This window comes from Cyrtonyx montezumae, unplaced genomic scaffold (genome assembly GCF_038088225.1).
Source record: "Cyrtonyx montezumae isolate F1298 unplaced genomic scaffold, pur_monq_1.0 scaffold_2, whole genome shotgun sequence".
Lineage (NCBI taxonomy): Eukaryota > Metazoa > Chordata > Aves > Galliformes > Odontophoridae > Cyrtonyx > Cyrtonyx montezumae.
In genome coordinates this window covers 44,742,573-44,770,331 of record NW_027071936.1, presented here as the reverse complement: position 1 = coordinate 44,770,331, position 27,759 = coordinate 44,742,573, and the positions used below count along the sequence as shown (strand labels likewise).

General features: G+C 41.1%; 1 protein-coding gene across 5 annotated transcripts in view; it reads right to left on the bottom strand.

Annotated features, from left to right (window-relative positions):
* The window catches only part of TEC (tec protein tyrosine kinase), a 39,542-nt gene extending 12,765 nt beyond the window's left edge, over positions 1-26,777 (bottom strand). For 2 of the 5 annotated variants that reach the window (XM_065737051.1, XM_065737055.1), the window contains exons 1-2: positions 26,668-26,777; positions 11,490-11,670 (exon numbers count right to left, since the gene is read on the bottom strand). In XM_065737051.1, coding sequence (XP_065593123.1) covers positions 11,490-11,627 — 138 coding nt within the window. In that variant the 5' untranslated portion in view covers positions 11,628-11,670; positions 26,668-26,777. Of the gene's footprint in view, positions 1-11,489; positions 11,671-11,751; positions 11,773-13,593; positions 13,675-14,588; positions 14,666-26,667 lie in introns of those variants that run through there. The other 3 variants (XM_065737052.1, XM_065737053.1, XM_065737054.1) reach the window with 3 other exon arrangements.
* Between the last annotated feature and the right edge of the window lie 982 nt (positions 26,778-27,759).

Genomic DNA, 27,759 nt, shown 5'->3' with positions numbered 1-27,759 from the left:
CTCTGGCACAATAACACACAACTGAACACATAAAGGGAAGCCAGTTCCCGTATAGGCACAGTGATCTACCACTCTCATAGTACAACACATTCAAAGCACCATCCAAAGAAAACAGGGGAGCCTTGTTGGCACTTAAAACATGCTTAGTATTCTGCCTCTTAAGTTCATGGTTATGAAGAAAACAGACAAAGAAACATGAGTGAAAAATTCAGGCTCTTCATGGTCAATATCAGGAAGAATGGCAGGAACCAAGTTCAGATAAAGCTGTAACTGCTATGCAATACCAGAAAGGATAAAAAAAGAAAAAGGAGCTTATTTCAAACTGCAACAACAATGCATTAGGCATTCTACTGAACCATAAATAAAGATTACTGGTATCACGTAACGCTGAGAAACAATTTGCATCAACTACACAACCTTGCATTTCTGATAAGAAAAATTGTTTCAAGTCTTATGCTTATTTTATGGTATTCCCTTAGATGAACTTCGACTACCTGGAGCAAAAGACATTCATGCAAATGCAAAAAGTCAAATATTTGTAATTTGCAATTGCACCACTTGGGACTGCTTCAAATGTTTCCACTTCTGTAAGGTATCTACACAGTTTTCAATGTCCTGTGGGGCACTCATGTATTGCATGGATCCCATCTAGCAGTTAACTGCAGTGGTGAGATGGAAAGAGATGATATGCTTTTGTTTTTCTCTCCTGCCTGGAGTCACAGACTTTCATTAGAAGAACAGGTTTTATTACTTTAAGCCTCTCCTCCACAACTTCCAGGTTTTCATGACAGTTCCAGCATTCAGTGACTGCTCAAAAGCAGTATACATGTGCCAGGAAGATAAAGAACGGAAAACCAGGAAATACTATGTGCTGTGTATCAGAAGCTTTGTTTTATTTTAGTTTATGTATTTTTCCAAAATCTGGTTATTTTTCTCCTGGTATTCATGTATATAAATTCTAGTATTCATACTCCCTAAGTGATTCCTCTGTATACTTTCATGATTTAGGGAGGCTCAGTTTGCATCACCATAAGGTGTGACATGAAACCAACAGAAATCTGACCCTCCTTAAAATCCAATTCATCAGATAAAGCCAGTAACATCACATTATTCTACTTTTGCATATTTTAAAGATTTTAAAACTTTGCATATGTGAAGTTAAATATGCATGTACTGCTCCAGACTGCATCAGGAGCAACAGTTATTAATAGCCACCAGCTTTCTGAAGCTCAGTCTGAAGCTGTGTTTTTCAGCATTTCTCACAATTAAGCTATAATTCATAGGAGCAAGAAGGAATGGCTCAAGAAAAATGACAAACAGACCACTAGTATTTCACCCCCTTCCCCATTTTAACAATTTCCTCTTACAGAGGAACTTCTTGCACACTATCACTGTGCTGCATTTATTATGAATGCCTATTGGCTTGCTTTAGACCAAGGCATAAATAGTCAAGAAATGTAGGAACCGGAGAGAGCTCAAGCCCTGAAATACAATGGAAGTAGAGGGGCAGGCATGAGCCAGCCAGGAGAAAAGCACCAACATCTGTACTAGTCCTGTCTGAAAATTGCTGGAAAGAGACAAGGGATAATAATGCAATGCCAAACTACAGCAGGAAGAGGATGATTTCTTGTAGTTGTTTCTGGAGGAAGATGGCCAACATAGTAGGAAAAAGTTGGATTTGCTGAAGAAGTGGCAGTATTTCACCTGTAAACATGCTGTCTGGATTCACAGAGGATCAAAAAAATGATCAGTGAGCCCAGGGGACCAACCAAAGCAGGGTATGTACCTCTAGAGGAGGCTTACTGAAGGAAAAATGATTAAAACAGTAATAAAAGTATACTAAGTGTATACCAATAATGATAACAAATAGATAAAAGCACATTTCAAAGTCATCCTCAAGGGTTGAGCCATGTTTTTTGTTGTTTTTTAAATGTACCTTCTTGATGAAAATAAGAAAAGGGAAGCAAATCCACAGAAACTACTATATAAAGCTTTTAAAAATACAAAACACTATCAGTTTTTTATATTAACTTTGCTCCAAAAGCTTGATTTATGGTTTCAGAAGCCCTGTTTCTTGCTCACAATGAGGATAACCAGACAATGTCATGTTCACATGACAAAGAATAAGCTATTCCTATTTTTTTTTTTTTTTTTTTTAAAGACAGCAATTTCAAAAAGTTTTAACACTAGAAATACATTGTCAGATATGGTAAAAGCATATGATTACCAAAATCCCTATACAAAAAAAAGAAAAAACAACCACCAATCTTAGAAGAGAGGACAACAAATATCTGTAAGATAAAAAGCATAGCTAGTTCATCTTCTACACACAACTCAGCCAAACATAGTAGCTTTACAAATTGTTACAAAACCCAAGTTCCCACTGTCAGAGAAAATGGTTCTTCAGCGCATTTCCTCTTTGTTTACAGAGGCATGATACTGTTTTTCTTCAGCAAAGCGGGGATGGAGGGTTAAGCAGTATAAAGGACACTTTGTTTTATAAAAAAAACAACCAAAACCAAATAAATACATTAAAGTGTGCAAAAGTCAGTCCAGATGTCAAGAAGCATCTACTTTCTGCCTCAACCATCGAATCTATCTCTTTCTCTTGTTCTTCTCACTATTTCTTTCTTCCTTGCTGATTCTCACACAGGAAATCCTGAGGTCATCAACACATGACCCAGGGAACTTATGTTCCCTAAAGTATCCAAAAGTCTCTGCATTAATTACATCTCCTTCTACAGAGCTGCCTGGCAGCACTGGGAAACGTCAGGAAAGACTAATTATCCCAGTAGCGATCTAAGCCATTTCTCTATAGAATATGCTCCAAAGCCAAATGCAGGGTGCTTGTATTTGCAATTTACTTTTAATAACCTTGCCATTTAGCAATAAGCACTGGATATGGCTGCAGCTCCCACTCGAGAGGCATCTTCATGCAGGTAATCTCCAAGCAATATCTTCTTTTATTAAAGATTATTATAGGAAAAGCAGGTATCAAGTATTTCTATTCTAAAGGGGGAACCATAAAAAAGGGGGACAGACTCCTTGTGACAGGACATGGGAAATGGTTTCAGACTAAAAGAAGAGATTTCAATTAGATATGAGAAGAAAAAACATTGACAATAATGGTACTGATGCATTGGAACAGGTTGCCCAGAGAGGAGGTGGATGCCCTGGGCCTGGAGACATTCAAGGTCAGGCTGGATGGGCTCTGAGCACCTTGATAGAACTGTAGCTGTCCCCTGTTCATTGCAGGGCAGTGGGACTAAATGGCCATTAAAGGTCTCTTCCAACTCAAACAATTCTATGATTCTGTTTATCTTTCTGAAATGGCTATAATTGAGACACCAAGTGAGAGGTGATTAGTCTGATTAGCTTGACCTGATCCAAGATCAGATTCATGGGAAGAATTTCAAGAGGAAAAGAAATGCAAAGAAGCTCCCATGAGAAAGACACAGTCTTAGAACCTATCTTGCAGACTATTAAACTGAGAGATCTTTACAATTGCCTGGCTGGTCAGCAGATGTCAACCACCAGCAGAGGAAATGCCAAAACAAAAACAAACAGACAAGAAATTATCTGTAGTAGCACTTACGAAACCATCTACCCATTGCTGCAGTACATTGTGTAATTTATTATATTCCTACAACTGAAAGTAGTCAGTCAAATCTACACAATTACAGTTCTATTATACTGCTGAACTCACATCAGGCAGAGGTGCAAATACAAGAGCAAAGGAAGCAAAATAAATCAGTCAGGCCTCCATTTTAGGCCTCCCTAAATTACATACAGTCTTCCAACTGTCTAAACAAACAGCACTTCACTTCAAGGTTTTTTTAGACTGGCCTTCTCTCCCATGTTTCCTGTGACATCCTCACAGAGCTCTGAGTCTGGCCAACCCAGCTGTAACACTTCTGCCACACTTTTCTCTACTCAGACTGCAGTGTCTTTGCTCTGTACCTCTGGTGAGTGATACCTCTCCTTCAGTAGTACTAGAGTTGTCTGAACACTAGACCCAGGCAACTTGAGTCAAGAAGGAAGGAGGGCTGAAGTCCTCAGTCTATCCAGACCCTCTCTGCAAGATTTTCCTTCTCAGATTCTTCTTCCTGCTGCCTCCTTGTTGCTCCTTACTTGGAGTTTCTGGGCCTCTGTTCCAGAACACAGACTTTTCTGTTCACTTCTGTAGCTCAAAACGCTGTCCAGCTTTGTATGCAGCTGTATTTTGAACAATTCATTCCAGCTGCTTGCCCTACCTCATTTCCACAAATAAAGCTGGTGGCTATCTCATAACCATTCTGCTCTAGCTGAGCAAAGAGATCTACAGGAACAACATAGGTATTGCTATATCAGCAAAAATGTCTGTAAGCCTGTTTGACAAATTACAACTTCAAGAGCATCAACTGATCAGTCACCTACACACTTGTCATGTAACATGCTAATTCGCTGCTGTGATTTCTGTCTCATCAAGTGCAAATAGAAGAAGTTAAAAATCAACTATCAGACTAATGGTGCTAATAGGTAGAAGCTATGGTTGTAGTCAGAACAGAGACATTATACAAATAAATTAGGAAGGGTGGCTAGTCACATTCTTTGTATTTAAATACAGATTTTGCAAAGATATTTAACAAGCTCTTTATATTACCAGGAATTTTAATTCTTATTTTTTTCCTTCAGGATTACAAACAATATTCTTCATACATGTGGGGATGTAATAGGAATCTTTCTAAGCAGAATAACTTGCAAATACATTGCTGTACTCACTCAGCAGTACAACCATTATTACAAGCTACCCATTACTTTATTACATTATGTACAGATATAAATGTGTGCATATGTTCAAACCATCATCATCTGTCCTTAAATTTTAACTCATTTTTTTCCTTCCCTGGCATTATCAGAAAGGGAAAGGGCTCAATTGCTTTAAAAATGTTCAACGTTAACAGCTGAACTGATCTTAAACCACAGCCTCTCAAAGAAAGTTATAAAGACTTGTTCCCTGAACATACAATTTGGGGCTTCTCTGGGACTGATGGAGTCACACTTTTGTTTCCTTTAAGGGAAATGGCAGTCAACTCTCAATCCTCCTCTAGGCCTAGTTAAAAAGTTACTTTGCTAACTTCTAGGTATTTTAGGAAATCTTTATTGCTAACACCTATAAAATCAAACAAAATAGCCCTGTCAATACACTCACTTCAGAAGCTATTTATCACGCATCAGAAACAAGTAATCAAACATCCCAATAAAGATATTTTCCATTTACACAAAGAACTGACCACAAAAACAACAAAAAAAAACCTTTTAAACTTCAACTACCTTGGTTTATAAGATGAAAAAAAATCACCATAAGAATAAGCAACAGTAGAATGGATAAGCATTAGTGTTCTTTTTAAAAACTGTAATAAAAGTAATTATTATAGGCCTTTGGAACTCAGTGTTGTGGTTATGTTCCAGAGGAAGTATTTGCACAAAATTAGGGTTGCAATGCCACCACACAATTTCACCCTGAAACCTACAGCTTTAGAGTGGGCTATTTTTTCCTTCCTTAAAATATCACCACAGTCATGTCAGTAGCTTCTGTCTCTTCTCTATTCAAATTAGAAGAGCCAAATAAAACTCATGCAGAACCACTTTTTCCCTAGAAAAGATTTTCAAAATTAGGAATTCTCAAGAACATTTATTTCTTCTGCATTTGTCATTCAAATCCTGGTTGATTTTGTTCATTGTAACAGTTCTGCAGTTCATACAAGACTGTTTTCACCCTGATTTGATCCTGATGGCAAATACCACTAGTGTCAGCAATGATTAGAGCACCCTGTACCTCCTAAGGCCAGCTCATCAAAAAGCCATCTTCTACTTGACTGCAGAGCATTGTTCTTCAAAGCAAGACTCCTAATTTTTCCCCTCTGAGGCTTTCATTTGCCTTCTCTAGAAGCAAATGGTTTTTGCACACCACCAGACAGGTAAGTGCTCTGTCTAACCCAGTACCCTTCTCAGCCCCCTGTTGTCCTCCCTGCAGTGCTGCAGACCCCATTCACTCACGCACACACAAGATAATCATACAGATCAGAATTTAGCCTACAACTTCTGAAAACGCATTAAGTTCATATGAACTTTCTACTACTGCAAACTGCAACCCGAACAGCAAATGTGAGCAAACATCGAATATGTTAGGTTTAAAGCAATTCTGCGTGCCTAAGCTTCACTGAAGGTCAGTGCAAGTTAGCTGAAAAAGTTAATGACAGCATGTGTGTAGGAGGGAGCAAATAAACCGCGCAGACCAGCACACTGACAAGCTAATGAGCATCACCGCAAGGGAGCCTGAGAGGGGAAAAACACCACAAGGAATGGGAGCACTCCACAGCTCCCACAGGTACAAAGATGTTAGCAGTTAGCACATTGTTACCACCTCATGAAGCCGTGGCTGGATCTGTCTGCTCTGTAGAAGCACTGTACCCATGAGCAACATCTATAGGAAATTTTTCAACAGCAAGCTGGCAGGACAGCTCACTTGCAGAAACCAGAGTCTGGCGGCAACAAGTTCTTCAACACCTATCTGCTCCATCTTGCCTTCACCTCAAAGAATTTCCTTTAACCAAAATGCTATCTATAGTGCAAATCTCAGGTGCAGAGGTGCTTTTAGTTCAAGAGAGCTGCTTCATCAGCATAACTAAAACTTGTACAAAGTACATGCCACTTGCTATCATGGCCATCCTGTAACACAAATAAGCCCACTCCAATTAGGGTCACCCACTGGTGACCACCCACTAATATCTCCCAGCTCACACACATCTGACTATTATTTGAGAAGATAATTCACTGTAGTACATCTTATTGCCACACAAGTAGAAATATCGTTACTTGTTGGACTTGTAGACCATTCTGGGGGATAGAGTAGCTTGAATTGCTCTTTCTGTGTGGTCTGTCCTGTTGGCTAACTCAAGGGGAGAAAAAGATGCTGTTCTGGCAGCAGCTAGCGCACACTCTGTGAAGAAGAACGTCTGGCACTTTGCACTGTCCACCAGGAATACCAGTGGAGCTGTAAAGCGAGTATTCTTTTCCATTAAAACTGGGCAGGCTCCTAGGTAAGCACTAAGTCTCGATCTTCCAGACAGCCAGTGGGAAGAATGAATGCACACATTTCTAAAAACAAATTCCAGAGCGTTTAAAGCTGAATATGCAATAAAAAGGAGGACACTTTAGACAGAAGATGTTCAACTGTACCTAGAGCCATGCACTTCCTAACAGCTGTCACTATCACTGTCTGCAAAAATCTACTTGAAACTGGCTTGGTAAGTGTACAATAAATAACTGAGAACACGGTATACATCTCAAATCTTACTGACTGCAGGATAAGCAGCTTTACAGTACTCAGCAGTACATCTTACTATTTTTATACATTTGTGATCAGTACTCTTAGCTTGGAAGTCTTTTCAGTTGTTTCTTACTGTGATGAAGTTTTTACTTTACTACAAATGGAATCAATCCCATTTAGATCTCATTAGCCACTTTTGCAACACTAAGGGAAAAAGGCAGAAACTGCTCTTCCTGATGGCTGAAGATTAACCCTTGAAGACTTCATGAAATTGAGAACATTAACACTGCCTTCCTATCCTTATTCATTACTGTCAGCATAATTTCAAACTGCAATAATGCTAAGGGATTTGATTTAGTAGTTTAGTGGGTAGAGATGGTGATAGGAGGATGGTTGGACTAGATGATCTTGTAGGTCCTTTCCAACCTAATGTACCTATGAACCTATAATGAAGCTTCCCCAGTATTTTTCACTTAACCACTTTGGTCTAAAAACCAGAATCAGAAACCACTTCTAGTTTGAAGAGAATATTCCTCTCTTCTGGCAGCATATTAGAAATTCACCTCTGTGACACTTCAGGCAAATCCATTCCTTGTGTATAATTATTCTCAAGCTTTTCAACATGGATCTTTTTAAACAGCCTTAAAGCAAATACTCTTTGCTGATTCTGCAGCTATGCTTTAATGATTTTATAACTCATATACTGCCTCTATGACCCACGTTCCAACAATACATGTAAACACAGAAGCTCAATTTCTCCCTCTAATAACTATAGCACAGCTCCAGTTTCAATGTAGGCACACCACACCACCGTGTAGAAACGACAGTGCCTGAGCTGCTTCAAAACACATGAAAATTCAGTTTTAAATAGGTTATGAATGAATTTTAAATTTTACCCTGTAGCGTATAGTCATACTTATAAGATAACAGCTTTTTGCTCCAAGTAGACATACAGCACGTTGCAACACATAACAGAAAAAATAGAGAACAGTACTTATATAATGTGCAGTTCCTGGTCAAAGAGCAAATGAACTCCTATCATCAGCTGCAGAGAATGGGGTCAGTGAGATCTTCCAGAAGCATTTACATGAACAATGTTTTTCTGTGGTTGATTGCTTTTTGTTGTCATAAACGTTCCACTTCTGACACCAGATGATAATATGAACTCCCTTCTTCTGTTCCCCATTTATAATCCCAGCCTGCCCATACTTTGAGTACTGACTTATCTGACTAACAAGATTTAATCTTAAAAATATATAAATAAAAATATTTTAAAATAATAAATTCTAAAAGAAAAGTGGTATGATTATTCACATGAACATAAACCGTGGGTTCTTCCTGAACTCTCTCTGCCAGGTACCCAGTAGAAGTTGAAAAGAAAAAGTTATCAGCAACCACACTGGGAATCATACCTTTGCCTGGAGGAGCAGAACTTGATCATGTAACTGCAGTGGGAGCAGTCTGACAAGTGTGACTAAAATGACTGTAAGATTCTCTTGGCCTCAGGTTTCCATACCAGTCCTCACCAGTCTGAACCTCTGTAAAAAGCCAACAGGTCAGACTGGTAAGGTAAGTCTGCTAAAGCCCTAAAATGAGACTAATCTGTACAGAGCCTTTATCTGCCATACCTTTACATTAAAGCCATAAATCACATTTTATTTCAGCAATAAACATCCAACTATTCAGAGGAACCACAACGACTTTCATCTCCAATGACTGTTTTCATTTCACATAAATTGCTTCAACCAGAATATACAGCTGTCTTACTGTTAATACAGATTTACAACAACCAACACTGGCTTAAAATAGATAATAAAACCCCCAACCTTTTTCCATTTCAGTTGCTCAGTGACACAAAGGAATAACTACTGCAGTGTGACAGAGATCTTAGTCACACAGTAAGTTCTCCAACAGCCCAAGTATGACATGAAATGCCATGTGCTCCTCTACAAACAGAGCTCATTATTTTCAGACAGCACTCTCTGTAAAACAGAATACTGATTAATGTTTAAAAGAATCTAATGTGGGAGGCACAATGAAAATGGGCTGGAGGCACGAGTTGTAAAGCTGTATGCTATGGCTGAGCCAGCCTGACAACTTGTTGATGCCAATAGCTGGAGAATTCTGTCCTCCTCCACTACCTGGCACTACCTCTGGCACATCAGATCCCACATGGAGTTAATGCAGCTTTCTAACCCAGCAGAATGCTCACCTGGCAAAAGTAAAAACAGATCAAGCATTCTTTCTGCAGATGAACAATGCCTTCAGAGTACTGCAGAGCCCAAGAGGTGCCAGGACCAACACAAGCAGGGTGAGGGTGCTACAAGGCAAGGACAGAGAGGAAACAGACCTGTCTCTTTCCACAGCTGGGTTGTGTAGGTGTAGTGTATAGTTTCACACCAACAGTCCTGACCTCAAGCTGGAACATTTCAAGAAGCCACTGCCCCCACAGCTGAGGGCACAATTTCTACTCCATCGCACTGCAAGCAAACCAGCAGTTTAAGCCTCTCCTCTGACAGATCCACCTTGAAAGCTGGAGGGTATTAACCTGCAGGGGGAAAGGTGGAATAGAGCTGGAAGTGGTAAGTTCTTGAAGGATGACAGCCAGACATGCAAAGCCTGTTAGTTACAATTCTGCTTGGACTGAAAGCAAGCTCACACACACACACACACACACACACACACACACACAAATAAAAAAAAGCATGCAAGACATGTTCCAGAGGGCTTCTTAGCCTCCACCTATTTTCACTTATAGGTAAAGGAAGATTGTATTCTAAAGTAAAGGACCAACAAACAACACTTTCTGTGGTATGCTCGAGTGAGATGTGACAGGGAGCTACAAGAGTCTGCTGCAGGCCTCCAGTAAGCAAGCTCAATCTCGCGGAGCCCTGGCTCTGGTAGAGAATCACACTCAGCAAGCTTTCTTCACCAGAGGTAAGGCATCTGACACAAGAGGTCACAGAGCCTTCTCCATTACTTTTTATTCATTGAATGGCTTTCCTGTGCGTAGTAAAAGCTCTTCTAGATATTGCAGCCATTTTAATCTCCTTCTGCACTGTGACATATCCGGAAAGTAGGCTCTATTACATGGAAAATGTGATCCTTTAGCACTAACTACACGATGGCATACTTCAAAGGCAGGTGATCCTGATGAAACTGGATACTGATCTCCTCTGAAAAATGCCCGTCTGTGAATTTGCCTACTGTACCCTGCTGATTTGTCACATAACTGAGTTTACATAGAATTTTACATAGTGATGGGTTGATAGTGCTGCCAAAGATAAATTGCTTCCAGCTTCACTTCAATCACTAGGCTGCTTGATCCACCCTAATGGAGCGCATCCCTAGTGAACTTGTCTGCAGTGCCTACCACATCTCCTGCTCCTGTTGGAATTCAGAAGCCAGTTACTTCCCAGATATAGAAGGAAGTTCACAGTCTCACTGCCACGTACAAGTTGACACTGACCATCCCAAATTGGAGGGGAAAAAACAAGCAAAGCTTTTTCCCTAACTGTGTCAGCAAGTCTATTTGAAAAATCTTCCAAAACTCACATAAAAGTAGTTCACACGTGGGTAGGAGCCAAAGAAGGCTAATAGCAAAGTTTCAACTAACTCTTTAGTAAGAACATACTCTACAGGAAATCCTAGGTGAGAGCCTACTGAAACACTAAAGAATACCCAATTAATAGGGAAAACGTACATTTCTAACAGAAACCTTTCTAGCACAGTATTCAAGAGGGTAGATCCACAACAAATTATGCTAAAACCCAATTAGGAACTAATTGTTAACAGCAAGTGACAAATAAAATTAGTCACTTGCTGTTGCAAGTGAAATTGTGCAGTAAAATTATGCCAAGACACCTCAGTCAGAAAGGTCCAGAACTAAAACCATCAAAGATGGGAAAGAAAGGAAACTGCTCTTAACCAACACTAATTATTGGCATCCTGGCTATGTACCACTGCCCCAAGTAGGAACTAGTTTATACTACCAGATATATAATCTTCACTTCAGTAAACGTACATTTATAAATAAGATAAATGAGAAACGGTGGTGTACATTCACTGCCATCCTGCCCATTCATCCATGACAGAATTGACAACCTGCAAGAAAAAAGCTAAAAGCAGACAAAAGGACAAACAAAGGCAATGTATTGCATAAATCTTTATCTCCTACCTCTGCTCGACCTTCATAATATGTTAACATAGAATTTGTAAGTACAAAAAGCCTCTCCTTGTAGTTTAAGGGAGATGTCCTCTTCTTCTGCTGTGACCTTTTAATCAAGATCTCTTGTAGAATAGCAGTCATATTCATTTCAGCCACTTGTCACCTGTTTCTAGCCATTGAATATCAGTTCCTGTGGAGATGAGAGAAACAAAATTATTACTCTTTGAAGGATCACAGCCTTAGAGATTTCTGTAGTGAAAAGAGCTTCTACTTACAAATGAAACTGAAAATACAGACAACTGTAGTCCATCTGAAGCATCTGGAAGTTCACAGAAGTTAATGATTACACAAGAAAGTTCAGGCACTGCCCAAAGCTGTACCTGCCTGGAATGAAATAAAGTACACTGCATCCTACCTCGCTCTAAGTGAGTTGAACTCAGTGACCCTTATGGGGCCCTCCCAGCTCAGCATATTCTATGCCAGAGAGAGCAACATGACCACATATGACTATTCCTCACCACAGCACCAACCAGGCTTCAAGCATGTTAAGAGAATAATTTAATGAAAAATCCCCTATGAAACAGGACCCAACTCAGTGTCATCCTTCCCATCCCACTGCCAGACTCTAGATAGGTACCATCTGCCCATGAGATATCTTGGGACAACAATAACAAGTCAACTCTAAAAAAAATTGAATATGCATCAGTAAAACATTTTTAAATTTTGTCTATTACATCAATGAAATTTTTCTTCTGCAAACAGTGGTTTAGAAGATAACACTTTGGTAGCAAAGAATTAAAGAAGCTTGTCTCAGAAAAAGTTGTGTACATGCCTCCCATATTTTACTTTGAGATATTTAAGGCTGACTATCAAAATCTTAATTAAACAGCACATTTCACAGTATCATACAGAAAAGCTTGAAAAGCTGCAGTTCACCTCACAGTATTGTAACTGCAGAAGCAGCGTTTATTTAAAATTAAATCTAAACACAATCACTTTAGTGCCTCTCCTTTTGCTTTGTTCCCAAACCTTTCATTACTAATTATGACAACACACACAGTGTTGCCTTTTGCCTTCCAGTCTAACCCTGTCACCATGTTTCACTCACTGTCTTAGCTGATTCATCTCTTACACTCCATGCTCCTGCCATTTGACTCGCTGGGTTTATTTGTTCACTGCATTTAAAACTGCCTTTCTTTTTCAAGTATAAAACTGCATATATTGAAGAATCAGTCTGTGCTGTCCTGTGGATGGGATAGGATGCTTAAGTAGAAGATAACACAATTGGAGAAAATTATTATGAACAATCTTTTTGTTTTCCCTCTTCCTCTGACACATGTATACAGATTCACTGGTCATCTGTCACACTGCATTATTGAGAGGAAGATGAAATTTTTGAATTAGTAATCATCTTCAGTGCACTACTTAATTACCCAAGCTACCACGTTCTGTTTATTATCCTTTCAAATACAAATTCAGTCTAAAAAGTAATGAAGAAAGAAGGGTACTACTGAAAATACATGCACTGCTCAAAGAAAAGTTACTATTAGCTTTCACATCATCTTAACACATCAGACTACAGGATTCCCATCATAGGCTCTCCCACTCAAAACAATAGGTGTGTTCTCCATACTACAAATTCTCCAATTGTACTAACAACAAGGAAAAAAATGTCTAAAATTGTGATCTCAGAAATTTAACCTAGATAATATCGAATTCTGCTTGTTTTAACTCTGAATTCAGATCTAAATGCTGATAATGTTAAAATATTTTAACTCCCAGTCAGCCCTCTTTAGTTAAATTAACATTACACACACAAAAAAAAAGTCAGATTAAAAAAATAAAATATAATTGGTCAATGTCTTCACTTCGCTGCTACAGATATTTATCTACACTGCATTACTGCTCCAATAGAGATCTCTGAAGATTAGAACTAGCTTCCCAGGTCAGAAAACTTGCACTTGCTCACAAAACCTGCTTTTCCACATCGATGTCTCCAGTCGCATTTCTATTTCCATAAGTAGGGCTCAGGACAACAGAACTCTCACCTACAACTCTGAAAATTCTTCTCCAACCTTCTCTTCAGAGAAGAACCTGTAGCAATCACTCTTACCTCTTGTGAAGCTTCTATGTCACTTCTGTTCTTCAGCAGTTTCAGAATGATTTTGCCACACTTTTATCCCCTAATATTCAATTGTTTCCAAACTACTCCCAAGTCCATGAAGCTATCATATGACACATTCTTATCTTGTTTCAAACAGCTGTGGGAGTTTCATGCTGCCACCCATCTAAAAGTTTCATAATGCTTCCTGCCTAGGGCTTGCCCATCTCCCTGCCAACTTGAGTTACATGATAACAAATAAAATCTAATTTACAAGTACTCTAGATCATGACAGAAATAGGAAGGAATTACAGATGTTCAAGAATTTTTAAGGGAAAACAAAAAAAAAACATCCTCAGCTTCAGGCATCAAAAGACTACATCAGTTCATGCTGACCAATTTTTATATTACACATTCAATTGTAAGGCCGTGAACACCACTTTCCTCAGACGAAATCAAAGAAGTTTCTAATATAAATCTCTTAAGTAACAATGGTCAAGCTCCACAAAGACACATTCTTCCTTGTAGCTGGAGTTGCTTAGGCATGTCGCCTCTCCCGTGTTTCTCTAGGGAAACAAGCATCAAGCGATTACATTAACTTCAGCACTTGCAACACCACTCCTGCAGTTGGGAACTACTTGCTCCCACTCCCATCCCTCGGATTCTACTTGTTTATTGAAACAATTCACCACTGCAAGCTCATCTGTGAACACAAACGGATGCAAGTTCCAACACAAGCTCCAGTTATGAGGGAAGAAGTTCATCTCAATCTGGCTACACCTCCTCCAGCCCAGAGGTATTAAAGTAACTGCTGCTTTTCACAGCACAAATCCTTGACTCAGAGTAATAGAGGTGTTCAAAGGAATAAAGGCATTCTATAAACACACTTATCACAACAGTCATAAAACAAACACCAAGAAAATATTTGTCTGCATCTAAAAAAGGCAAATTCAATTACCAAGTTGGAGCTCTGTTCTCTGAGTTTCCTCCCCTCCTTAGTAATTTACCTGGTAATTCAGGTTTTCCCATGCAAAGTCTTTATGCTAAGCTGATGGGCTGCCAGTCACGACTGATAACCTCTCTGACAAAAGGACACCCTCAGCTTTCTGACTTGGGTTTTAAATATCCTGCGCACATGCTCCTTTTCACACTTGAGTGCACCAGTTCAAGCTAGCAGCAGTTCCAGGCCTCTGTGTTTAACATAAAAACATATCACCCAGTACATCAATTAAAACACTGTGATATTCACCAATTCAGTTTTCAAAATATAAAAGGACATAAATTTAAGAATACAGGTGTTCTTATAATCACGATGCAAATCTGCAACTCTTCATTAATTGCATTTTTTTCCGTGGGCTTCTTTGGGGGGGGACGGGAAGCTGGTTGGTTATGTTTTTATTATGTTTGGTGTTGTGTTCAATTAACTTAGAAAAATTCACTGAACAAGCTCATAAGATGGCCCTGCAAACAGCTGCAGCAGCATAAGTGAATAGGCAGCACACTGCAGATCCGGACAGAGAGCCAGAAATAGTCCAGAAGGAAAACTTTCCCAGCACCTTTTTAATCTAAATCAGATGTAATTTATTTTATTGTTTTGTGATAAAGCATCATGTGACAACATAGAAAATATAACTCAGTAAGACAATAATACTTCTCCAAATTGCAAATTTCACAGAAATACAAATATAGAAAAAATACCTCATCATAATCTGTCTATTTTAAAACTTGATTTGAAGGGGAAAATACTGTAATGATACCTGAAATGTATCATATACCAGAAAAAGGAGAAGTCAAAAATATTTGGATTTATTTCTCTCCTTTCTCTTGTTTTCCCTTTTTCTTCTAGATGAATGCCCTACAATACCTGCAATTTTTTTGTCCTCAGTTTATTCAGATCAAAAAGACTTGAGCATTTGTAAAGCTCCTTGCTAGAATACAGCTGAAATTTAATTCAGGAAAGAGACAAACAAGGAAATAAGACGGTGAAAATCTTGTTGAAGTATCAAAATCCAAGCAGACCTCATGCATTCTCAGCCACCTGTCCTTCTCAAAGATAAAAATGCTTTGAGTACACCACCACCTCAAGAAATTGCATTGGCTGTTAAACAAGAGATCAGCTCTTGCATTATATTCTACTCCCATATAGAAACTTACCATGTTTATTAGCCAAAAGGTATTGTAAGTTTGTATTACAGTTTCAAAGATTGGTAAGAATCGGCTTCATTTTTCAACTGAAAATAAACAAAATCCACTGCCCAAGAATTTCAAATCACTTTGAACATGAACCTATTCTCCCACTTTGCTCACTGTAAGCCAGGTGACAATAGTAAGGCTCAATGCTCATGAGAAGTTTTTGTTGCTTTTCACCATCAGCAATATAAAATTTAACCTCTACCTTTATCCACCCTGTTTTCATCTCACAGATTAATACAAATATGAAATGAAAATATGATGTTTTATGTAACTGAATGGAAGGAGTCCAGGAGTCCATGTATATACATTTACAAAAGATGGTTAAAATCATCATATTTATGGGAAAGCAATTTAAAACATACACAAAGCAAGCCTTCAACAGTAAGAGAACCTCGAATGTTCTGACAGTCTGATTTTTTAGGCTTGAGAAAATAATTCTGTAACCACAAGCATAACATGGCTTTGTATCATCCCTGTTCATTCTAGCAGTTCACATATCTAGCAGTTAATGGCTGCTATCACTTCCATACATACTATTACTATTTACACTAAATACTATTATAAACTCTACTCCAGCATCCAAAGTTACCACATGGTTTTTGCTGTAGATGATGGCAAGCTTTTAGGCAACACACCACAACTGCACAGTGCCTCCCACAGAAGAAACTCAATCTCAAGTCTTCTGCAGGCAGAACTGGCCTCTACTGACAGGCTGTGGTTTTGGGCTCACCAGAAACCATATGCAGCCTGACACAAACTAAAATATCCTGCCTGTCATCAAGGTTTACTAACTCAGGCTTGGCTATAGTTTGTGCTGTTGCCTTAGCACACAGTCAGATCACACTTTAACAAGACAGATAATCAGTTGGGTGTTCTGACCAGACCTCCTGCAACAACCAGAAGAACTACACGTGAGAAAATGAGCATTTATCCTACATTTGACTGCATCATAAGTGCTTCAGGATGTTGTTGTGAGCAGCTGGGCTGCATCCAGCCAGCTGAGGCACAGACTACAGAGATTTGCCTCACTATTGGCACAGTGATAAGGTCTGGTTAACAACAGGACTTCAACTGCCTTGCACAAATGTAACTGGCCCTCAGATGACAGATATAAGAGGAAATGGAGACACATGAACAGAAGAGGCAGGTATGGGTTGGAACCAGTGGAAGGTATCCTAGTCCTGCTTGTATGTTTTTAATGCATCTTCAAAAAGAAACAATCCTTTTTGCTCTGGCAAGCATCTTCAGAGCAAGTTAGAGAGGAAAATAGAAATACCCCCATGCCACTGCATGGGGCTGGCTTAGGGGAGCTGAAGATGAGAGAGAGCGGAACATTTATTTCATTTGCACAAGGCTGGGCCCCCTATGCTGTCCTCACTGGCTCCACAGTGCCGGGCAGGCGTTTAGCCAAGCAGAACCACTGCCTCAGCCCTCCTGTTTAGGAGGCTTCTGATAAGGAGGGAGGAGGAACAGCAACACCCACTTGCTTACTGAAAACACAGACAGAGATGAGATCGGCAATGGAAATGAGTGATGCTGGTGGAAAAGCTTTTCTTCCTTTTACAGGAAGCTGGAGATTAAGAGTGATTAAAAACTAAGTGTTCTGCTCAATCAGAGGTTTAACTTAATTCTTCTGCTTGGGGACCCTAAAGCTCGCTATTAAGTAGCAGGTGAATTGCTACTGTACACAAAACTGGGAAAAACAAAGAAACAAACCAACATCAACGGTGCCTCAGATTGCTCTTCTGACCTTTTCAATTTCACTACAGGAGAAATATTAATTCAACTTCTCCACAATTTGAACTTGGTTTTCCTAATGTCACTCATTCTCAGGTGAGCATTTGGAATATTATGGCATAAATAAGTTCTGTTTACCTTAATAGTAGAGGCACACATTTGACATAGTTTAACTAGAATACCATAATTCATACAAATGATGGCTTGTTTCCTGTACAATGAATGTCTAGTATTTCTAAAATAACTTTTCTTTCCAACTAATGCTATAATGTGATAGGAAGCACAGCAATGATAGCAGAACAGCAAAGTCCTAGGCTGCAGTAAGTGAGGATACACTCAATACAGCAGCCATAGACACACACACAAAAAAAAAAGGAGAGAAGCTGCTTACTTTCAGAAGGCCTCAGGTACACAGGGATCTACCGTGAGACGCCCTCGCCTCCACTGCCAACCCTTAAATGAGGTCTGGGAAGGGGTGAATCCTGGCTCCACCCCTTCTGGTCACTCATACATCGCATGCACCTCAGCTCCCTGGGTCAGCCCTGCCTTCCAACCAGGTGGTCAGTCACTGCCTCAAGCTGTGACTTAGCATTTCCACTGTACCAACACTGCAAGATTTATTAAATAACTTCTCATGTTCTCTGACTATGAAGTCTATTCTTCCTGCTTACCCAGTATATACCATGTGACTGATACCAATACAAGTCTGAATTAAGTTCAACACAACTAGTCTTGTTTTGCACCACTGAATTAATACAACTTTTTCAGTAGAGAAAGGTGTAAATAAACCACGTGTTAATCATCTAGCAGCATCCCCCTCTGGCCCCAAACCCATTAATTCCAGAGCTAGAACCAATGCCCTACAACATCATTTCAGCACACAAAATATATCTCACAGTTTTCCTATGTAATCTTTAAAACCATCATGGAAATTCAATCAGCTGTTGAAGAGCAGTTCTAACTTACACAAATTTTGCTAATAAACCTGGAATATTTCTAAGAGGCCGTTCTCCACATCGAAGGGCTGCCACAGCAAAGTGTAACTGCTACATCTATGTGGCACAGCTGGAGCAACAGAAACCCTGGATGGAACCTTGGCTGCAGAAAAGCAGTACAAGTGCTACCTTTAATTTGCACTACTTCTCTGGGATTGTTCATTCAGATGTGGATTATGCTGCACCTGCTCCTGATCCTAGCCAGCTTGTTGCTAGCTTCTCTGACCTGCACTCTGCACAGGTGAGTTCAAGTCTGAGCATCCTGAGTCACTCATTTCTCAGCTAACATGTAGTTTTCAAACAATGCAATGAACTGAATTGACTGTACATTTGACAAAGGGTTTGTGAATTAAAAACATATCTTCATATCTCAAAAATAGTACATAGAAGCTGTCCATAGATAAATCCCACGTGAATCGGAAGCAGACACAGGTTATGAAACCCATCTTCGAAGGCCAGCTTTAAGTCACTAAAGTTCACGGCCACACTAGCCCCAGGTATAATGTTCCTACTGAAGTCAAAGCAACTGCAATTGTGCAGTACAATTACATACCAGCAGTACAATTAATAGAATGAGTTATTTGGAGATGTTCCTCAAAACTCAGGGTTATCTTCCATTGAATCACAACAACATTTGGTTTTAAAATGCACTGCAAACACCAACTCCTACTTGCTGTCTTATTGCTAGGGAAGCAAGCTATTCACCTAGCAACCTGTCAGCCTCTTTTTGCACTTTTTTTATTCATAAGAAATATAAAGCAACTTTCTTCTTCCTTGCTATGGAGAAAACTACTACTTCCCAAATTGATAGCAGGCCTTTATGTGTGTCTACTAAGATTATTTCTATCATTACAATCATCAGACTTTCCTGAGTCAGATGAAAAAGTTTCATCAGAATCCAAATGACTTCAGACTTCTGTAGTGCTCCTCAATAAACTTTCTTTCCCCCATGTAGTTATACAAAAAACTATACTACCGCCCAAAATGGATGACAACTGTCAGCACCTGCAACATAAAAGCCAGTGGAGTGCTTCAGCACCTACAGAGTGACACATGGGTAAGCCTCATTACAAAGGGATGGTTTCTGGGAAATTGAATCCAGACTCATCTGCACTGAACCGGTTACCTCCCAGTGAAGGACACACAACCACAGAAGCAAGTGTATGGTTGGGAAGAGCTGCAAGGAAGTTTTGAGGTCAGGAAAAACTGTGAATGAGTACTTGATTTACAGGGAATTTTGGTGAACTCTTGAGCATGCAACTAGCAGAAGAGAGCATTACCTCTGGGTAAGAGCTGGGTTAGAGAAGAACAATGGCTGCTGTATTGTTGTCTTTCATGTTAAAGCAAATTTTCCCAGAACCAGATGAGGAAGCCCTGAACCAGTTCCAGGGGTGTGGTGTTCCTTTCCTCTAAGTTGTGGAAGAACACAAACTACTTTCTGTATTGCTAAAAATCATGATCTTCTTTAAATCTTTTATCAGATATCCACCCTCCTAAGTAATACACGTAGGTTAAATACAAGCCAAGTTCATGTCCTCTCAGTAACAGTAGCTGTTAACAGCTCTACTGTGGGCACAAAATGGCCATTCTCTCTCCAAAAATAAAAGCAGTTTAATAAAAATCACATCCTATTTTTAATTAACCCTTTTTAGATGCTTTTGGCAGTTGCTCTATGGAGAACAACTTCACAGTGAGCTGTAACACTGAGATTAATGCATTCACAATAGTTTGCTTATCAGAAACATGTCCAAAGAGGTTTGTCAGAGACAAATGGCAGCTCCAGCAGGCCCTGTATACACCTGGACTGATTCCAGTGTTCATACACCAGCATTTTAACAAAATTAAGCACGAAAAAGTACATCATCAAGGTAACCATATGCTATGTGACAAGATGCTAGTTACTAATTATATAAATTTGCATAATGTATGTTTTTCATTATGATGACTGCTTCTATTTCCAACAAAATATACCAGAAATTACACCATCTTTAAATAGGGTAAATAATATGAAAAATATACATTTATATTAATAACTGGTTCTAAATAGAGACAAACAAGCACCTGCAATGGGATGAGAAAGCTAAAATGGTCCACATGGTTCATTTGTGAACAGGGGAATTTCAGCAAAAAAAGCAAAACTGAAATTAACTCAGATGATGAACTGTCCTCAACTCACATGCAGGAGTCCATAATCACCCACCTTTCCCCTTAAATTCCTGATTACCTTCTTGAGGCAGTACAGTGATACAACTTGGTAAGCATTAGGATTTTTGCACCTACTTAATAGCTGACTAGCCCTAAACCTTCTCCCATATAGACAATGCTGATATATCTAGAGTCATTCATCAAAATCATTGTCTGTGCACAAGAAAAATACAATCCAACAAGCAGGGGGTGGGAAATACTGCAAGTCTGCAAGTTCCTGTGCATCAAGTTTCCCCCTGCACTGTTTTCATCGGGATATATCACCAAGCAAATGCAGGAGATGAGATTCCAAACCAACGATCGTTTTCACTTCAGCTGACATGTACTGCTTTTCCTATGTCTGGCATCTCACAGCTTTCCAAACTGCAATTTTTGCTATGCTTACCAAAACAGCAATGTTAGTAAGATCTACATTCTTATCTTCTGATTCCAGTCTCTTTGACCCTGATCTGTTGGATGGGTTGCAAGAAAAACTTCACATAAATTAAATTCAGATGAAACTCAACTCAAAACTCCCTCTCTATCATGCCACACCCTCATGTTACTGAAATGAGGCAATCCAGCATTTAGTACTTGAATTTCCATTTGATTTGCACTCTAAATGATAACAGTAATGCTACCAGAGAGAATTGTACACTGTCATGCTTTGTGCATGTTTAGCTAGCAAATGACTGGAAAGACTACATTTATTTATAGCAGCTTCCACTTTCTTTCAGAATTTGCTTAGCAAAGACTTTCAGTTTCTGCTTTGCTCTGTACTTGAACAAGGTCTATGATGTGATAAGGATTAAAAATTGAAAAAAAAAATCTCTACATAGAATCCACACTGCTGGGTATTTTCTGAATGGATAATTGGAAGAGTGAGACCTATTTTCTTGATGTTTTGGAGGCAGGTCCCACAGAGTTCTTTTGCACATTTTTTAAAACAGCTAAGCTTTCACTTGCATTTCAGTCTTTCACTATTAAAGTCTCTAAATACAGGCCAGAAGACCCAGGATGCAACCGTGAAGAATTTCTTCTTCACATACAACACGGTCCATGGAGCAAGGAATACCAAATGACTTCAGTCTCACCAGTGATAAATTTTAAAGTATTGTCTCAAGGAAATAATTCCCCACTGTACCTGAAAAATCAACACAATTGAGGTAGCACTGTCATCTTGTGCATTCCTTTTCAAACAATCCTGCGAGGCAATGAGCATCTCTAGCACAGAGGCATGTAACCCCACTCCACTTGAAAATTCTTGGATGTCAGGGAGTTTCAGCCATTGTGAGCTGAACAGGTACAAGAGTGCTCATCAGGTGCCACAAGACATTTAACATCTTAAGCAGTTATACTCAAACTCTCTTTGAGATACTGTATGATAACATCATGCACCATTTAATCCAATCTGATCACTAATGGTAAGGCATAAAAATACTATGGAATAGACAATGTTAGAAGCAACACTGCCACCACCAACACTTGCTAATGACCAGATTATGTGGAATAAAGGCACAACACTGTAGAGGTAGGATTAAGATAGTTGTTTATGGCTAGATCTCAAGTTTTCACAGGGAGTGAAAACTGTGCTTCACACTGACTTCCAGGGTTGGTTTCAGTTCAAGAGATCTAAATATCTGAAGGAAGTTGAGGACTCAGGCTGCTTGCCCATTACTTTATTTTTTTAAATCAGCCACAGCATGTGGCCACATAACTGAGCACTATCCTTTGATATGCTATACAAAAGCAAGTTGAAGAGAAGTTGCAATGGCAAGTTAGACACCGATCAGTCTTAACATCTGAGTGCTACATGTTTCCCATGCTGGAAAATGCTCTTTTAATCATCTTTACTTGATATAGCGTGGATAGACATTTCACCTTCAAAAGATCTCAAGGTGTATTTAAGATTAACAGTTTTAAGGGACCTGTGGGAAAGTTCAACCTCTACTGCCCTACCACCATCTGCCTCTGGCATTTTGGGCCAAAAAATAGGATGCATTACTTTTGGAGCAGTCCTCACCTGTTAATTTCCCTACACTGAGTTGGATCTGCCAGTGGCGTCAATTGGTAGTCATTCTCCTGTCCTCCTCCCAACCCCAGAGCCCTATTTTATATATTTTCTCCTTCTCTTCAACCAAGGAGAGGAAGCGAAAGCAGTGTGGTGGAGTTTAGCTGCCCACTGGGGAAACTACCACCCTCTACACCAAGAATTTGAGGAGCTGTTGTCATCTCACTTTAGACTAGCACAGAGAAGATTACAGAAAGATCTTCACACAGGGCTGCCTAGGAGAGAGTGGCAAGAACTGCATTCAGCTGCACACAAGGGGCAGTTGCCATTTGTGTTTAATGCTGAATTACGTGGCTCTCACCAGGGAAAAAAAGACTTCTTCTGCTTTGTAAATGCAAGGATCATGTCCCAGCCCAGCACACAGGGCCAGCAGGTGCTCCAGCAGTACCAGCTGCCAGTGCCCTGCCCAGGCTGTGCTGCAGAAGGATGAACACTGCACCATTTCTTTCTGCCCTATATTCAAGAACAAACAAAGCCTAGATCTAAGGTGTTCTTATGATTTCACCAGATCACAACTCATAAAAGGCACAGGGCTGAGCAAAACCCCTCCTGACAGGAAACACTCCTGTGACCTACTTGAGCACCATGCAGTTGTACCAGACACATAGCACAGTGGTACCCATTCATACAACTGCAGGTAGGAGAGACATGAATAAGGGAAAGTAGGGGCACCAAGGAAACAGTTCACTCTCCATGCACTCCCAGCACACTGGGGTATTGTTTCCCCTCACCCCCCACCACCTCAGGAAGTTTCTGTCACTCTTTCAGGTTTTGCACTCCCATTTGAACTCTTTACAATGCTTGCAAGGAACTGACCTCTCTATCATGCCTCTGCACACAGGAAATTGTGAAATCCTACTGTCCACCCCTCTCAGAGCATCCCTTACAACGAGGCCCTTCCCCACATCTCTACAAGCAGACTATTTTTCCAAGTTTTGTATCATATGGCATTTCCCCCATTTCCACATCCTGACTCTGAATCACAGAGTCAACAAAGGGGATGACCAAGAGCTGTCATAGCCACGGGGCAGTGCTCCATCATGCAGCTCTGCACCCCAGTTCCTCTTCTGCCAATCCTGATAGAAAGAGCATGTGTGTCCACCTGGAAACCAGCTGCCCTTGCCTACATATTGCCTTCTTTGCTGTATGGATAAGTGTCCTGGAGCATGTACATTTTCTGAAATATAGGAAGAAAAGCCACTCAAGCAGCTTCACTCAAGTACTGCTTCCCATACCTTCTGAGTTTTATACCGGGATTTTTGTATCCTATTTCTGCAGGAGACCCACTATAGACCACAGCAACTGACTTTTTGGCACACACAAGCTTGTCTCTTTTTTAAAGCACAATTCCAGCTGCAGCAGTAAAAATATAAAAGGGTACCAAAAAGAGTCAAAACATACAGAAGTAGCAAAACATTTAGAAGTCAACGGTTAATAGAAGCTAAAGGCATTTTCCATGATCTTTGCGTTGACAGTAGGAAGCACAGAATTCCATTGTGTGATAAACAGAAAATATTTTGCATATCTGAGATATAAACATTTGTATAAGAAGCACACCATCCTGCACCTTATCTTGTGTACTCAGTTTACTAACTAACACAATACAGAAGGAACTAATCTACAACAGGTTTCATCTACGGTTGGCAGAGGGGGAGACTTTTCCTGGTGCTTCCAACCATTCTGTGAAATTAACCACTTCCCAGCTATTGTAACCTTAATTACAGGATACTGCACTATCACGGCACTTCTGAATACAATGTTGTTTCAGGGCAAGATAAAATGAAGTAAAGCCGATAAAACAATGTCAGCTGTATTTCTTTTTTCTCCATGCACAGCCATTGCAGGCAGCCAGCCAGGCTATTGGATGCAGCACAGAGTAAGGTTCACAGGGCTGAGCACACAGCCAGGAGCTGAAATGCAACACAACTCAGGACATAATTCTAGCTGCTTCACAATCTATGCCATTAGAAAATTAATCTCTAAAATAACATCCAAAAGGAATAAAAATAAAGGTGCTCCTTCTATAAGTTTTAAAAGGATAATAAAATCAGGCCTGGCAGATGAGAACCTGGGTTAGAAGGAAGCCCAACTGGCAATGTGTGCTACCGCTGAACTTCAAATCTTTCGCTTTGATTTTCACACCTGTGAGACAATCACATTAAAAAAAGAGATAGAGAAGGAGGAGTACCCAGGTGCCCAATATAACCACATTGCTGTTTTTAGTGGTTTCAGCAGGCAAACTCATAGAGATCATTTGGGCTCACCCACAACATTCTTGTAGGAATTTAGCAGGGCATGGAATGCACCCTTTTATTTAGAAACCAAAGTAGAGATGAGTGTATTTCACTTCGAGCTCTAACATCTTAAAAAAATAAAATAAAATTGGTTATAAACAAATAAATAAGTCTGAGATATATGAAGACTATCAGAGGAGAGTGACAACAAACGGGCTCTTTCATGCTCTAGTCCCCTACAAATCACAACCATCAGAGATTGAGATTCTATAACAGGCCAGCGGTCACTGAACACCACCACACTGACCCCACACGACAAGAGTCAGCCCATCGGCTCCCCACCACCCCGTTCCACTGATCAGTCCCTTTCCAGCCTTCCACACACATGGGAGCTGCCTCCCCCATACAAAACCAACAAGCCCCATCCAATGTTGCAGGAAACCATTCGGCCCATGGGGAAGGACTTAGGGAAGATAGCATGAAGGCAAAGCATGAAGAGACCAGAGTGGGAACAGAGCAGAGAGAGAGAAGTCAAATGAAAATAGCAGTGGACACGGCACGGGCACCATCACCCTGAGTACTCACTTTTTTGCTAACTAGGAGTCTGCCTATCTGGGCTCTGCACTCTGCCACTCCAAAACATCCTAAATACAGGATTTCAATCTGAGATTGTTTAGTCCAGAGAAGAGAAGGCACAGGAGAGACCTTATCACTCTCTACAGCGATCTGAAAGGAGGTTGTGGTGAGGTGGGAGTCAGCCTCCTCCCCCAGGTTAACAGTGACAGGATGAGAGGTAACAGCCTTAAATTGCTCCAGGGGTGGTTCAGGCTGGGCGTTAGGAGCAGTTATTCTCAGGAAGAGTAATGAGCCATTGGAACAGGCTGCCCAGAGAGGCAGTGCAGTCACCACCCCAGAGATGTTTAAGAAGCACATAGATGTGGCCCAGGGAGATGTGGTTGGACTTGGTGAGCTTAGTGGTCTCTTCCAGACTTTATGATTCTACAAAACGCTTCTATACCAGCTGTATACAACAACTCATCCTTCAGACATTGAAGAGTTTGGAGAGGAATTCAGTGCCATACTCTGTACCAAAGTCACAGAGTACTTGTAGCACATACTCTGAACTGAAAACAAGCAGTCAAGTAGTACTTCACTTCCAAGACACGTTTGCATCACCGTATATGCTACCACTGATTTTTTTTTATATCTTTAAGAGGTGCACTCCTGTTTGCTTGCCTGATAATACCGACGAGTCCAAATCAGCACATCTGTCACTTCAAGCAGAGCCTGTGGCCAAGTCTACCCGAAAAGCTCAGTGTGTCACTAACGACCAGTTCAAGCTTACAGGAACCCCGCAGGAGCCCGCACAGCAACCACCTCGTTAGCTGCCCCGCGCAGCTGCTGAGCAGCATTCCTCGTAGGAGCGCTCCCACCCAAAAGGCACAGGGGACCGTACCCACAGCCAAAACCCCACACCGAGCTGATCCCACCCGAGACACGGAGCCTCGCTGAAGCAGAGAGTTACACGGGTACGTAGAGAAACTCCAAGTCACGTAAACAAGGAAACACCGAGCAACCCTTCGCTTTAAATGAGATCCGCGCTACCACGCTCGGTGTCACGCGAACTGCTCCCGCTGTTACCGGCGGAGGTTCCGTGGTTACCGCACCGCACTTCTCACCTCTCGCTCCAAGTCGTGCGCTGACAGCTACAGCAGCCACCTGCACCCCAAACCCCCTCCCCGTATCCGCTAACAGCGACAGTTGGCGATCTCCGTTGCTTTTAATCACGCCCCTCCCCGGCTCTGCCTCACCTGCTGCTCCCGAGCGCCGCCGCCGGGCGGTGGCGGAGGGAACGCAGGACGGGCCGGGGCGGAAAGCGGCGGCGGCGGAAAGCGGCGCTGGCAGCTGCCGCAGGTGCGGGGAGCGCGGAGGCGTCTCGGCGGTGTGCGAGCTTCGTGGGTATACAAACCGACCGAGGAGGGGTTGGTGAATTGTAAAGAGAGGGTGCGAGGTCCCAGCCCGGTTTTCGCTGCGCACCTTGGAAACGTGGTTCAGATGGTTCCCGGTTCAGAGGGTGTCCTGCGTGACGCCCGTGGCAGGGTGCCCGAGCCGGACGCTGTGGTTGCACGCTGCCACACCAAAGCTCGGGCACCGACCACAGCCACGATGACTTCTTGCTGAGTCGTCATCCAGGCCCTTCTCCTCACTGCCTTCCTTTATGCCAATTTTATCCACAGAAACTGTCTGCAAAACTTTGTTGAGAGATAAAGCTGGTAAAGTTTGTCTAAAACACGTCTTTAAATGTTTGTAAATGTGCGCCCAGAGGAAAGCAAACGGGGTCTGTGCTGCTAGCAAGCATATTGTTCCGCCGTGCCTATGCGTAATGTCTGGATCAGCACAGATGTGCTTCTGTTCATCACGGAGGAAATGACTTACAGAGCCTTTGTTTTCACTTTGGGGATTTCCTCCAAAGCCACGCTGCTGCTGAGTCCAGAGAGCCGCAGGGCTCCAGCCCTGGTGCACGGGGCACGCATGGGCTGTCACTGTGCGGCCGCCCCGCAGGTCCGCGTCCCCCAGCCCTCTCACCGCACTCTCTGCTCCGCCTCCAGCGCTGCAGCAGCGCACTCTTCGCCTGGACAGCCCTCCACAACAACGCCTCAACTTCAAACCCTCTACCTGAGAGCACTGTCCAAACGCTCCTTGAACTCCAGCAGCCTGGGGATATGCCCACGCCCTCTGGTGAAGAGCCTTTTCCTAACACCCA